We start from the raw sequence: 15,205 nt of genomic DNA, 5'->3' as shown, positions 1-15,205 counted from the left end.
CATGATCTGAGCCTGTCCTGAAAAGTCACATACACTGTTATATTTTCAAACCTGTTTAATATTATCGCCACGTGAACTTGTAGTGCGTGCAATGTAACCACAAGTTGGAACTAATCCAGGGGGGGGCAAAACATATAATGTAAAAAAAATTATAAACAGGCCAAAAAAACACTGACAAAAGAGATAAGAGTAGCTAAGAGTAAGTAGAAAGGCCTCAAAGACACCAACCAGTTACAAGACATCATCATCTTTATATGCTGGGAATTATTATATTAACAACTGGCTGATGATCAGGGGTGTTTTTCCCGTACAATGACATAACTCGCTGCTTAACTACCATAAGTGCAATGCATCGTTAAAGAAATCAACTTGCTAGTCACGACTGTTTCCCGAAACCATACTGTCGCAAAGTGGCCATTCAACTACGTTGGTTTATGATGTCACGTATGTGGTGGAGTAATAACTTATTTTAAAGAATCTGTTTGAGATCGAATTAATGCTAGATATTTTGCTATAAATTACACACATGGCATCTGAGGAATATTCCTCATTTTTCCCAGTTATTTTGCTTTATTTCCAGATTCAATCATAGGCTTGTTCTTACGTAGTAGAGTATGTGTACATGTGCAGTCTTCAAAAACGGTGCTTTAAATCTCTTGACAAACTAAAAGACATAAATAACATTTGTATGTATTCTAAATTAAAGACACAGGTTGTACTGAATGTCAGCTTGCTTATTTTGCTCAAGATAAGGACGTATTAAGTCCACATGTCATGCAAACTAGAAACTCTGCTTCTAACCACAGGTCGAGCGTTTCCCAAAAGCATTGTCAACTATGTTCGCAAGTTCCGTCATTATCAGCATAGTTCAACGAGCCGGTATTTCCTAAAACCATCGTTCCAACGGACATTCACAAAGTTGTGTGGTTGGAACGATGGTTTTGGGAAACACTGGCTCGTTGAACTATGCTGATAATGATGGAACTTGAGAACATAGTTGACTATGCTTTTGGGAAACGCACCCCTGAATGAGTTCTACTTTTGTTTTGAAAAAGGTTGTCTCGCACCCCATACCCACTCTGACCTTCACTCCACACAACCTTCAACACCTCCTGCTTACCCCCCACTCCTACTGCTCAACCTGCACTGAATCTGTGTAAAGGATGTATGTCTGTTCTTCCGGAAAAAGAAGATCAGGCAATCAGCAGGCCCAGACAATGTCTCGCCCACCTGTCTGAAAGTCTGTGCAGACAAGCTGTCACTCATCTTTACTCAGATCTTCAACAAATCTCAGGAGCTGTGTGAAGTCCCTTCCTGCTTTAAATGCTCCACCATCATCCTCATTCAAAGAAACCCAAGATCACAGGACTGAATGACTACAGACCTGTTCCTTTAATGTCTGTGCTCATGAAGTCATTCGAGAGACTGGTGCTGGCCCACCTGAAGGACATCACTGGACCCTTGCTAAACCCCCTTCAGTTTTCTTATTGAGCAAACAGGTCTGTGGATGACGCAGTCAACATGGGACTGCATTACATCCTGCACCATCTGGACTTATGCTAGGATCCTGTTTGTGGACTTCAGTTTGGCCGCCTGTCCAAATTAACTCCGCTCTCTGTGCCCACCTACATCAGTTAGTGGATTCACGTCCAACCACCGCACGATTAAGACTGACGCTCCACAAGGATGTGTTAGTTATAGCAATGCACTCATTAATTGCGGCTCTGACCATTAGGAGGCCAGAGTCTTCCAAAATTTCCCTTTGTAAATCTTTAATTTAACTGTAAATTCACACGTAAATGTTGTAGTTTATGTTATTTGCATTTGATTATTTTCAAAATCAGGGAAAGTGTGTTTCAAACTAAATTCCACACCAAAAACTAAAATGATATACACCAATTACACTGAAAATCATTTTCTCAGTACATTTTTAGGAAATGTAGTTCCCTGCAGTCTCCACAGAAAATTTGTCCTTCTGATTGTCCTCACACATAAATGTCAGTGAATGATGCAGTGGGGCAGGAGCAAGACCTGACCTCATTTTATTTAGCAAGCAAGTAATTGCTTTTGCTGAGTTGTATATTTCTTCCTGCATTCTAAGGTCCCTTTGTTCGATTTGTTTGCAACAACTTAATTTAGACCAGTGTTTCATGCAAAGTCCTAACTGAGACACATAAAGCACAAAGGGAGGACAATATCTGATCTCTCCAGCATGTTAAGAATGTCTTAAAGAAGCCTCTGTTTGAGTTAAACCTTGTTGAACCTCTGCTTCACAACCCAAGAGACGGCCCTGGCATCATCTATCCTTTTGTTATCTGTTCCTGCTTCTCAAACTCTCTTGTTCCAGTGGAATTCCTCAAAGAGCAATAAATTCTTAGCGGCTCAATCTTCTCCCTGCGGTCAGCGCTGACGTCCTGCAAAGTAAACGCAACCACTGCCCAAATTCAACGTAATACCGAAGCCGCAGTGATGGTGAAGGGGGCGCTGCCGTAATGTATTAATGTTAAACCGCGACCAAAGAAGGCCGTGTCAGAGAACGTGAAAAAGGGCCGCAAAATGAGGCGATTGCTAAATCGGCGTGCTCTCAGAAGACAGGCAAACGAGATCCAGATGGTTGTTCTGTTCCAGGGGCCACACCTGTTGTCCGGGGGGGGGGGGGGAGACAGGAGGCACACGCACACGCACACACAAACATAACGCAGTTCGCATATGTGTTCAAACGTGGTCACTGTTAAAAATATGACCTTGAGTGAACTTGAATGCTGGGAATTGACACAACAGGTGTGCAGCCTGTGCAGGTCCCTTAAGTAGTTGAAACAAGCTGATCTGAGAACAGCAACAGCCCCCCCACATAGCAGGAACAGCAAAACACACACACAAGTTGAAGCCTTAATGAGAAAAACAGCAAAATATTTGAGATGAAAACCCCCACATGAGCTAAATCAATTTAACTGTAAAAAATTAACTGTACTCTGTTCCAAAACCCAGTGAGCTCCCTACTTAGACAGCATTTTAAGGCATCATGTGTGTGCTAACACCCAAGTTGGCTACGTAAAGTAAATTTTTATCCTTAAAGTCACAATGTAATCAAAATTGACAGTTCTTGTTTTTTTATGAAATATTGCAGTTTTTATTAAAAATTATAGTTGTATTTATTAAACAAACGTGCACATCCTTATTATTTTTAATTCATGTGCACTAGTAATCTTTAATCAAAATAACTTGCCCTCCCTCTTGCAGTGACATCTCTTCTCTTCTCTGATGATATGTTTACTGACAAGAGGACAGGACAACCTGTACTCACATAAGATCGACCAATATCAAACCACAATGATACAAACATCCAATCGATTCCCCATGACAAAATCTTTTTTTTTTTTTCTTGTTCAAGAAGCTGTTTCACTTGGATATATGTCACAATCGGGAAGAACATCCGTTTCATGCCAACTTTAATGCAATGCAACATATTAATATTTTTCAAAGCAAAGCACACACAATCCAACTTGCCCTCCCTGCCCATAAGTCAGAACCTCAAAAAGGCCTGTTCCTCGAGCAAAAACATGCAACCTACAATAACATCCAGTCATTTCGGCCTAGGTTAAATTCCAGAAGTGTTCCAGATTTTATTAATAATGGTGGAGAGGGAGGCTGATAGGATACACACACTTTCCCTGAATATCATTGATGGCAGCTGTAATGCAGGGCCTTCATGGTTGACTAATCTACATGAAGTTACACAATTATGTCTCCTAAGTTAATACTAACATCATGTGGTCTGGATACTGTGACTCTGTTTTTTTTCTCAGAGAAATAACAGCATTCAGCTGCACAACAAGAATAGTTCACCCAAAAATGAATGTTATCATTTACGTACCCTTGTGTTGTTTCAAACCCATATGCTGTTATATTTCCAATGGAACACAGTCACACAGCTATTTTTCCATATATCAACAGTTTGTAGTTACCATATCAAGCTCCAGAATGACCATAAAAACACCAAAAAGTAAAGAAAGAAATTTAAATGACTCATGATATGACTCATTTGGATGAAATGGCTGTGAACAACTATTAATAAAGTAGTTTAGATATGGTGAATGAAACAATAAAAAGATAAATCTGGGTTCTAGTAACATTAGCTGCTATTATTGTTGTGCTGGGGGCAGTTGAGGTTGAAATATTTCAATTAAATATGGCAAAGAAAACTTTTGACTTCAGAAATGGATACAAATATTTTACCGCTCCATTCCAACCCAAAACGAGACATGCCTGGCATGTTTCCTCTACCAATACCAACATGTTTAATTTCCTTTCCATCTTGATTTTAGTCTTATCAACAACTTGACACATCAAGGTCTGAGGATAATTTTATGCGGTGTGACCATGAAAATTGTTTGGCAACAATTAATGAAACGTCATTCAATAAAAACCATTTCATTTCAGACAGGTGTTGTTGTCATGTTGAAGTTCATGTTGAACTGTGAGTGTATTTGAGGACACATTTTTGCTTTTTCAGGTCAAACCTGATTTTTTAATCTGAATCTGAGATTTTAAAGCTTTGCCAAAGGAAAAGATTATCAGTGAATAAGACCTAACTTTTAGTCTCACAGTAAGCTCATATTCAAAAGACTCGAAATACAGCACACGTTTAGAATCCTTTAATGGTCCTTTTTGGATCTTGATAAATGTGGTCACTACTGTTGCTGTGAGAGCTGCATGAAGACTCAACAAAATGTCTCCTTTTGTGTTTCACAGAAGAATATGTATTTGGAACAATACAAGAGAGAGCAAATAATAAAGCGAAAGGTTTGGGGTCGATCAAATTTAAAAAAAATAAATTAATGTTTTTTAAAGATGTTATGCTTAACCATGCTGCACTTATATGATTCAAATGACAGAAAAAGTTATAATATTTACATTTAAATATATTTTCAAATGCATTTGATGGCAAAGCTGAATTTTCAGCATCCTTACTCCAGTCTTCAGTGTCACATGATCCTTCAGAAATCATTCTAATATGATGATTTGCTGCTCAAGAAACATTTCTTATTATTATCAATGTTGAAACAGCTGTTATGCTCACAGTTTTTCTCAGTCGCTTTGGTGCATTTCTCACATCACTATTTACATTTGCACAACAGTTGATGCAGTTCTCAAAACAATTAGTACAAACTGCAAAACCTTGTTGATAACCTGCAAAAGCGTGTCACTTGCTCAAAATGGATAGCTCGTTCCTCAAAAGCAAGTATTCATGTCAATGAAAGTGTCAGTGTCATCAAGGTGAAAAGTCCTGACACCATTGTTTATGAACAAGATAGTCAAATGGCTTTGTCATGTTTTCATTATGACAGTTTACTCTGTAAATGTTTTCCAATGCAAAAAAGTCAGATCTTGGTGACACTACCTGAAAATGCTCAAGACAGCACTATATACTATTTGCACAGCCATTGGAAAACTACAGTAAAGTTACACATTACTGTATTTAGTGAGGTAACTGAGTAGACACTGAATACTATGTATGTTTCACATTTTTACTGCATATGCTCTTTGGTTCACCTGAGAGGTTCACCTGAGAGAAATTGTTCAATTTAGAAGACATTTTCAGGAAGAAAAAAAAAAAGATTCATTTTTTTTTTATTTGCTTGACAGATTTTGACAACTAGTTCAACATTTTTGTATGTGATGACTCAAGCAATGAAATGAGGACTATTCTTTTTTGTAATTTTGACTGACATGACATAAGCAAATGATAATGTTATAAAACAGCAAAGAGTTACATGAAAGCAATTGATGCATGTCCAAAAGCATTTGCAATTTGTTGGAAGAAATGAGAAACTGCTACTATGATGTGCACAAATGACTAAATGTTGTGGAGGTTGAACTAACTGTTGTGCAAATGTAAATAGTGATGTGAGAAATGCACCAAAGCGACTGAGAAAAACTGTAATATTTTTGAGGAAACTTTTATTCAGGATTCTTTGACGAATAGAAAGTTCAAAAGAACAGCATTTACTTGGAACAGAAATCTTTTTACTACATTCTAAATGTCTTTACTGTCACTTTTGATCAATTTAATGCATCCCTACTGAATAAAAGTATCAAACTCTTACAACAAAAAAAACAACCTACTGACCCCAAACTTGTTCTTGTCAATGTTTCTGGTATCAACGCCCATGTTTTCCACAGCACTAAATCCTTTGATAACAAAACATCTGCAGCTAATATCTGCCTACCAACGCTGAATAAGAAAGCTTGCATCGCTATCTAATTTCAAATGTCAGGCATTAACTTATAACTGAGCCACATCTTGTCAGGCGTTCTTGAGGATTAAGTAAACGGGACTTTACTCAACCCTCGACGACTGAAAGTGCTCAGGGTAAAACACTAGATGTCCCATATAACTAAGAGAGAGTTATAATTAGTTAGTTATAACTAACTAACTAATTAGCATCCCAACCTTGGCATTACCAACATCCTCTTTGGCACACGGACCTGAAAGTCAAAGGAGGCATTCAGAGAAGTGAATTTATGGAAATTTTAATCCACATTAAAAATAGATCTAGGGTGTCATTGAATAAAAAGGCGTTATGATTTATCAGGCATTAGCAGGCAGTGGGGTGATGAAATGTGTTTTTTAGCAGTTGGAAAGAATTCAGGCTTTAATTAGAGACAAGTAGGAGCAGCTATGCATGAACGCTCAGATAGATAGATAGATAGATAGATAGATAGATAGATAGATAGATAGATAGATAGATAGATAGATAGATAGATAGATAGATAGATAGATAGATAGATAGATAGATAGATAGATAGATAGATAGATAGATAGATAGATAGATAGATAGATAGATAGATAGATAGATAGATAGATAGATAGATAGATAGATAGATAGATAGATAGATAGATAGATAGTGGACATTTTAAGGGGATGGATGGATGGATGGATGAATGGATGGATGGATGCTTATTATAGCAAGTCATAGTTAATTAGTTAGTTAATAGTGAGAATTGGCCCTAATCTAAAGTGTAAGAGGACAATGCTTGATTCTAACTGTGCTAAAACACACAATATAAAAACAGCTATGATGCAAAACACCTGTTTATCAGCTATTTTGTATATCACTAAGCAGATACATTGAGTATAGACCAGGGCCCCTCACACTTTATGGCTAAAATACAACAACCTCCTGCTTTGTTCATTATTGTTCACTTCAGTGATAGTTAGTATTTAAGTTCTGAGTTTTTTTAAGCCATGCTGAGCCTGACTCTCTCAATTAAAATCTCCATTCCAGCACATCGGCGTACCACAGACGGGGGCCACTCTTACAAAAAACCCTGTCAAACACCACAAAGATGAAACCTGGTACTGGCTTTCCCAAGGTGAACACCTTCTCAAACCTAGACGTTCAAATCTCGCCGACTGTTGCACGCCCCTTGACCCAAATTAATCAACACACTCCAAACCCATCCATTCAAAATCTACCTTCTGCCTGCACAGTGTCACGTCTTTTCAAATGACAACTTATTTTAGAGAGAACTGGACGGGCTGTAAGTGGAAACGCTGGCACTAGCGTGATGCAATGAGCCAAAAAACTCCAGCTGGCTAAACTCAAAGTCTCAAGCAGGTAGCGCAACACAAAAAACCATTAGATATGCTTTACGGGCTCTCTGAGGAAAGCTGCTTCATACGGATTCGGCTGGCCGGGAAGATGCCCAAAGGGAACGTGCATTATCTATTAGTTTAAGCCCCGTGTCTGTAGGGGAAAGCCCTCCATCTGTGGCTAACCTCAGCAGGCACAGGCCTGGATGGTATCCACCTTCTTTCTGGCTTATGGAGAAAAAGGGCATGCAAGCAGCGGCACTGGGGACGGTGGCATTTTCTTTTTGATGCCTTTACCTTGCAGACGGCACAACTGGGAAGATTTTACAATCTTTTGACATATTCTAAATATGAAACGTCAGTCGGTATAGTTTTTCCCCACATACTGGACAAAAATGAGATGCTTTTTTCCAGTAAGGGCATTTTCTGTGTCTGCCTAAGAATGGAAACTGTGTTTAAATCATTGGGAACTATATATACACTGTATAGAGATGTAGTCAAAAGTAAATATATTATACACTGTATATTGTCTACTGTGTTACACAAAAACTGTTAAACATATATTTTATATTTATATTTATAATATTTAAATATTAACTGAAAGAATTTAAATTAGAAATGTTTCCTTGTCAATTAACTTAAAAACTAATAATTGAAATACTAAAATAAAAAAATTAAAATCAAATAAAAATAAATAAAAATAAAAGCTTAATGAAAATATTTTTTAAGTATTTTTAAAATAATAAAAATATATTTTTTTATTAAATTACATAAAAAATATACAAATTTAAGTAAAAATATTAATAAATACTATAATAGAATATAAACAATACTAAAATTACAGAAAATAACAGTGTTGAACATCTCAGTTACGTTTGTAACCCTCGTTCCTTGAAGGAGGGAACGGAGACGTAGTCGACGTGTCAACTGATTGGGATCACACTTAGGCCCTGTTTACACGAGAACGCTTGTGGGTGAAAACGTAAATATATTTTATCAGATGTGCCTTTTGTTTACACGCCGATGGCGTTTTTGGGGCAAAAAAACACAAAAAAGTGAAATCACCCTCCAGAGTGGAAATCTTAAAAAACTCTCCACCGTCGCGTTCCTGTCTAAAGGGTAAAATCGCAAATCTGCTCACGGTGGCTCTCGTGGCGTACGCGTTTACGTCACAGGCATGCGCCAGTACAGGAAAATAACAACCAACATGTCGGATTATTTCCATACGTCGGACCTTCAAGTTGCCCTAGCAGCTCTGATAAACGTACAAGAGTCTTTTTGCTGTTCGCTTCGCCTTGTTTTGATTTCGCGCTACTAGGGAGAGAAGTAGAAGGAAGGCTGTACGCAGGCGCACGGACTTGGTGTTGTTGTGTGGCAGTGCTTCACATTGCTACCTAGCCGCCTGGAGTGCATGCTACATCGAATTTCACACACTTTTGCGTCACCATATGCACGCAGATTTCCCACCCATAACTCTTGTCTAAACGCAGAATAAAAAGTGATAACACAACGCCAATTTTGCGTTTTCTCTTCAGATCCTTTCCGTGTAAACATAGCCTTAGGGAGCCTGTCATCTTCGAGTACTGTTAAAATGAGCCAATGCACATTAGCATGCGAGATCTGCATCTCACACTCCGCCCCGAGGCGTGGGTATAAATACGGAAGTGGATGCACGCACCAATTGTTTTTCGCTGAGGAGCCGAGCGGAGCACCGTGTCAGCGGTGGTCCAGCAATAGTGACGACAGGACTACGTCTCCCTTCCCTCCTCCTTCCACAACATATGGACCCAGCCTAACACAGGTTTAACCAGTGCATACTAGTGATAGGCCTGGCTTCGGACGTTCCGCCACGTCCGTTGCAGAAGGGTATGGAGGAGATCGGCAGGGTTCGGCTAAGGAGAACTCGCTGGAGCAAGAATTGCGCACGTATCTAGTCCAGGAGGGGAATGGCGCAGCAAGCCGACATTTCAAGAGCAACAATTGTTGCATCCCGTTTTTGTGCTTACAGCACGCTGAAGCAGCTTTTGTGGATGGTTCATGTTCCTTTTGCGGGAATATGACTGTCTCGGTGTTGAGATTGAGACTCGCCTTTGTCCGCGAAGCTGGAGTCTCCATTACCATGCCCAACCCCCGGACTCTTTGTAACTCTTTCAGGAAATGAAAAACTCTCACCAGTACCGGAGCACACAAGGGAATGATCACGGCAACACTGACAGGGATGGTGCAGCCTGTACCAGTGAAGCACTCACTTTCTTCGCCCTCAAACGGCCGTCATACAAACAAACACAATTTTTACACAGAATTGTGATGCTGTTAAAACAGCAGTTGAGAGCTCAGAAGTCTCGCGACCACCGCTGCACTCGCGCTGTAGATCCACCAGCACCGGAAGAGACTTCTTGAAAAAGCGCCGACACACTCACTCGTTGTAATATAACAACACTCTTCAGAGACATCGACATGAAGAACCATCGGCTCCGAAGCGAAAGATAATTGGTGCGTGCATCCACTTCCGTATTCATACCCGCGCCGCAGGGTGGAGTGTGAGATCCAGATCTCGACTACGTCAAACGTGAGCGACTGAAAGGGAACATGAAAATTTTGTGCAACAATAAAATAAAAGTCCACACAAATTTGTTTAATTGAGCGAAAGAAATCTCATCATCTTAGAAGTAAAAAAGGTTGTATTTGCAATCAAATTTTGTGAATTTAAATCTTAATTTTAAATTAAAATTTAAACATTTCTGCTATCAAAAACTAATAAAAAATTGCTAACTGCAAAAAAAAAAAAAAACTAGGAAAAGCAAGTTAAATACATTTTAATGACATTTTCACAAATGGCTGCAAATAAATTTTACTACTTCTGATATAAGGTATATTCTAAAACGTGAAACAATCCACCTCCAATGTAACAAACTTTTTTAAATGATCCTATTGAATTAACTTTAGCAGCCCTGAAATAATATTAACTAAAATAAAAAATAAACTGAAACTAGAAAACAATGCAAAATTTATTAATTAGAAATTGAAAAAATAAAAAATCACATAATCTATGCTGCAGCAAAAGTAAGAGCATTAAGGTAGAATTCTATTGCAAACAGGGCCACTGAGTATGTTTTTGTGCACACAGACACACACACACACACACACACACACACACACACACACACACACACACACCTATCAGCATTGATATACAACAGCAGTGCATTAGTATGAGCCCATACGAGCAGAAATGCTTGGAAGTCTATCATAACAACAGGAAGCAGCGTGTGTTTGCATGGTTGCTGTGCCACCACCACATTCCAGTATTAAATCACCATAATAAAAGCCATCCTGGACATGCATGCCAACACGTCACAGACATACCAACTGGCCTGGAAACAGACATCAGTGCTGAACTAAAGTGAACCAAGGTTTCCATAACAGGCCCCAAAACAGTTCAGTGGCACATGTGTCTGGGTTAATGGCTCCCAGGGCAGGCGTTCAAAAGAAAACAGTCAGGCAGAGCTTTATAATGCCTATAAACTTTGGGTTTACCTGGACTTTCCTGTTACAGAGGGTTTACCGAGACGGCATGGCCTAAATTCCCCTTAAGCCGAAGGGCTGATCTGAAAGTCTTAACTGATTGTATTGAGTGGAAATGGTCCAACCGCCGCTAACACAGAGCATGTCACGGAAAGTTATGTTATTTCTGTGAATTATGATCATTCAAAATTTTACAAATCAGCACATCATTGACAGGTCTTGTAATTTAATAAAGGTGCGTGTATACAGTATGTGTTAATACATGGTCATAATAATGCATTGAATCGGTCTAATTTTGTAAGATAAATCCCAAGTGTAGTCTTTTGTTCTTCCCTCATACTTAAAATATTTTGATGGTTTCATCGAACTTGTAGGGTCAATGAAAACAAATTCCCAAACCAATCCCCTCCGGACGTCACTTTTTGGCCACTACTGTATGTAAACTCCACTGCAGAGCCATTGAAAAACTCTTTCAATGGCTCTGATCCATCGTTCCTTCTGACTGGTTACGGTGGGACAGTTCGGTGATTTTCCCTCTTCACTTCCTGTGAAGCGAAGTATCAATTTTCCCTAATACCCAATGCTGTTCGCAGTGGAATAGATTGCAACTTAAAACTTTCACAATTTCATAGTCCTAAAACAGACAGTTAGTCAATACAGCATTCCAGTCGTGATCCACACAACAGTAACTGATTTGATGCGAAACATGCCATGCCTGACAAAGCCTTTCCGCAGTCACTATATTCACAATAAAATATAGATTCTCATAAAATATTGCTTAACTCTTTGCCCACCATTGACGGAAATTTCCTGCTTTCCGTGTTTTCACTGTTATACGGTAGGGGGCGCTATGACACATCTTCTGAAAGAGTACTGAATCTCCGGATCAAAACACAGGTGAAAAAGAAGCAGAAGCAAACGATAGTATGTGTAAGCAGATGCATATGTAAAATAATGTGATCATAAACATTAAAAAGCATATATTATAAATCAAAACTGCCTAAAGTTACTGAATGAAATGTCGACCCAGGATGAGGTATTAGGACTGTGCAAGCTTTTAGGGTGTTGATGTACTCAGTCTACTCCATCTATGTTTTGATCATTGTTCTGAATCCCATCTGGATGTAGTCTGAAAAAAAACATGTTTTTCTCAGATTTTTCCTCTAAATGTTGCCTTATTTATGAAACTTGCCCACATTCAAGAATTGATAAAAAAAAAAAATGAATAAAATGTTTTTTGTTTTGTTTTTTTCATTTTAAAAGCAGAGGCTCTGTTCTTTCTTTTGATATATTGCATTTTTCAGATATTCATACAACAAAATGTAATGAGGGTGATGAAACTTTTATGAAAACGTTTCAAAATGCTGGCGGCGGCTGGGACCTTTAAAAAAAACGGTGGCGGGGAAAGAGTGAATATAAAAATATATTAAAGAGTCAAGACACTGTCGTTCAAAGGTTTGGGGCTGGGAAGTTCATTCTAAAATGATTTGCTGCTCAAGAAACATTTCTTATTATCAATGTCAAAGACATATATAATAGGGTTATATCATATTAAAAGTTAAGTTACTCATAGCACAATTATGGCACATTGTAGAACTGATATTATTTTTCACTATCCTTCGAACTGTTTTCCCCTCAGTGCAGCACAGAAATGCACAGACAGAAATGATTCATGATTGACTTGTGCCATCCTGTGAAATTAATCACTGACTCATTCAATCATACGCCCAGAAGACATTCTTACTGAGTTTACTTATCTACAAAAAACTCATGCAACTCTAAAGACAAATTTATAGATCTGTTCCAAAACCTAGTGAACTGCCTACAGACAGCATTTTAAAACATCGTAGGTGTGCGGTTTTGATAGTTCCAAAATGGCAGAAGGCATAATTATGCATCATAACAATTTTTGGGTCAAAGACAATGTATATTTGCGAAAAGGCAATCCTCGAAAGCATCACACTAAGTTCAGAGAAAACAAGGAAGTAATTTTTTTTATATATTTACATTTTCAATCAATACTGAAAAATACTGATACAATTTTTTTATATATAGAATATACATAAATTATTCAATGTATATTACGTAACATTATATATTATATGCAACATTTTTTCACATTTTCTACATATAGGCTCTACTGTACACACACACATACACACATACACACACCAAGACAGCTCACTAGGTGTTAGATAAAGCCTATTAGCTAGTATTAAATTCAAGAAGCTACTGAACCACGATCATTTCACAGAGCAGCAGTTTTACAACGTGCAATTTAATCACCACAATATGAAGTGGCAAGTATGACTTTAATTAGAAATCATCTCAATTGAATAGACACAATCCAGATGAATATTCACAGGGAATGCGTGTGTAATTCTGTGATTCTAACCTGGTCATCATAGCGATAGGTGAGATACTGCTCTCCTGTTGTGTCTTCCAGAAAGCTTCCTTGTGGAGAAAGTGCAAATTCAGGTAGGAAGTAAGCACTCTGCGTCTGGCTCGCTAACCCCTGTAAAACAAGACCACAACATCCACATTAAACCTAATCGAAAAGTACTGTGGAGTCGTGTAGACATTATCATTTAGGGAGGTCTGCGTGTAACATTTGCCACACCATGAGGTAAGTATACAAAAGTGTTCAACTACTGTACATACAGATCAAGCTGAATAATATTGCAATTGTAATTGTAAGATTTAGATTTAAAAGTCGGTTAAAGACTTTTCGTTAATTGGGTTACTATATATAATATATTATTTAAAGGGGACATATAATGCCATTTTTATACAAGTTAATATGATTCTTTAGGGTCTAAATGAAAAGTTTGTAATATACTTTAATTAAAAATTCGCATTAGTATTGTAAGAAAACCCTAATTTTACCTGGTTAAAAAACAGCTCTGTTTTCAGCACGCCATTTAAGTGCATGTGTCTTTAAATGATAATGAGCTTTGCTCACCCCGCCCCTCTTTTCTGTTTTTTTACACAACACTCCCATGTGGAGTGTTGCCTTGACAACAGTTGAAGGTATATTTTGGAGAAAGAATGGTAGCGGGAGTCTCTGAGGACACATCTGTGCAACCGTATCAATTTGAACCGGAGTCGGACCAGGAACAAGATGTCGTTCGACAAGTAAGGCTCGAACAGGACATTTCTGAATGGTTGGTTAACCCTAATGTCACTTTGATCTATCTTTGTATGTACTGGCAGGGTAGAGTAGTGAGATACGAACGCTATGTGTTTACTAATATACTTTAGTTCATTAACAGATTGATGTTACAGCTAATGGTCATGAAAAACTTTTTTTTCGGTAAATGTAGGCTTGTCAGTGATGTGTAACGTTATCCATGGAGTGTTAGGTACAACTGTCAGAAATGATTCGCGCAAACATGAAAGCATTGACGTTGATCGTGGGGAATATTCCCTTCGAAAACAAAACTCAGCCACTGCGTCTTCAGCGGTTAGTATTTAGGAACGACAAAATGACTGCTGTGTTCGTTATTAGAGCCAAGAACAGAACACCACAATCGCTTAGACGCCATTCTGCTCCAGTGTATCAACAATGGCGGACTACGATGACATCTCGCTCAGGGCGGTTCTGTGTTGAAACGCTGCTGTCAATTATCAATCCTGGGAGGGGCGTCCGATCTAGTGACGTCACAAGATCGAACGGCTCAATTTGAGGCAGGGGAAAACATATAAGGAGATTAAAACAAAAACACTGGATGGATTTTTATTATTATGTGATGGTTGTGTACAGGCACTGCCAACACACATTTCAGTACAATAAACTTGTACCAACTTGTACATGTACCATTATATGACCCCTTTAATATTATATATATATATATATACACACATTTTAGCATGACAGTGTATGTGTCTTATTTACTGGAATTGAAATTGTATTAAATCAAATAAATGTATCATGTACATGGGGCTGGGCGATATCGCAAAAAAAAATTATCACGATAATTTTTTTATATTAGTCGATATCGATAATTATCACGAATAAATGACAAATCTTTATTTCTTTCAAATTTAAAGGCAGATTTTTGCTCCTAAGTGAAAGTTGTAGA

At 38.1% G+C, this 15,205-nt stretch overlaps 1 protein-coding gene across 2 annotated transcripts in view; it reads right to left on the bottom strand.

Moving 5' to 3' along the window:
- adamtsl3 (ADAMTS-like 3) overlaps positions 1–15,205 on the bottom strand; it is a 207,245-nt gene that overhangs the window by 165,231 nt on the left and 26,809 nt on the right. For both annotated transcript variants that reach the window (XM_077227978.1, XM_077227980.1), the window contains exon 3: positions 13,519–13,638. In XM_077227978.1, the coding sequence (XP_077084093.1) occupies positions 13,519–13,638 (120 nt within the window). The remainder of the gene's footprint in view (positions 1–13,518; positions 13,639–15,205) is intronic.

Source organism: Siphateles boraxobius, unplaced genomic scaffold (assembly GCF_051911475.1).
Source record: "Siphateles boraxobius isolate OS27281-9 unplaced genomic scaffold, OSU_SipBor_1 130, whole genome shotgun sequence".
Classification (NCBI taxonomy): domain Eukaryota; kingdom Metazoa; phylum Chordata; class Actinopteri; order Cypriniformes; family Leuciscidae; genus Siphateles; species Siphateles boraxobius.
The sequence above is the reverse complement of the archived record's forward strand: the minus strand, read 5'-3'. Positions and strand labels throughout refer to the sequence as shown.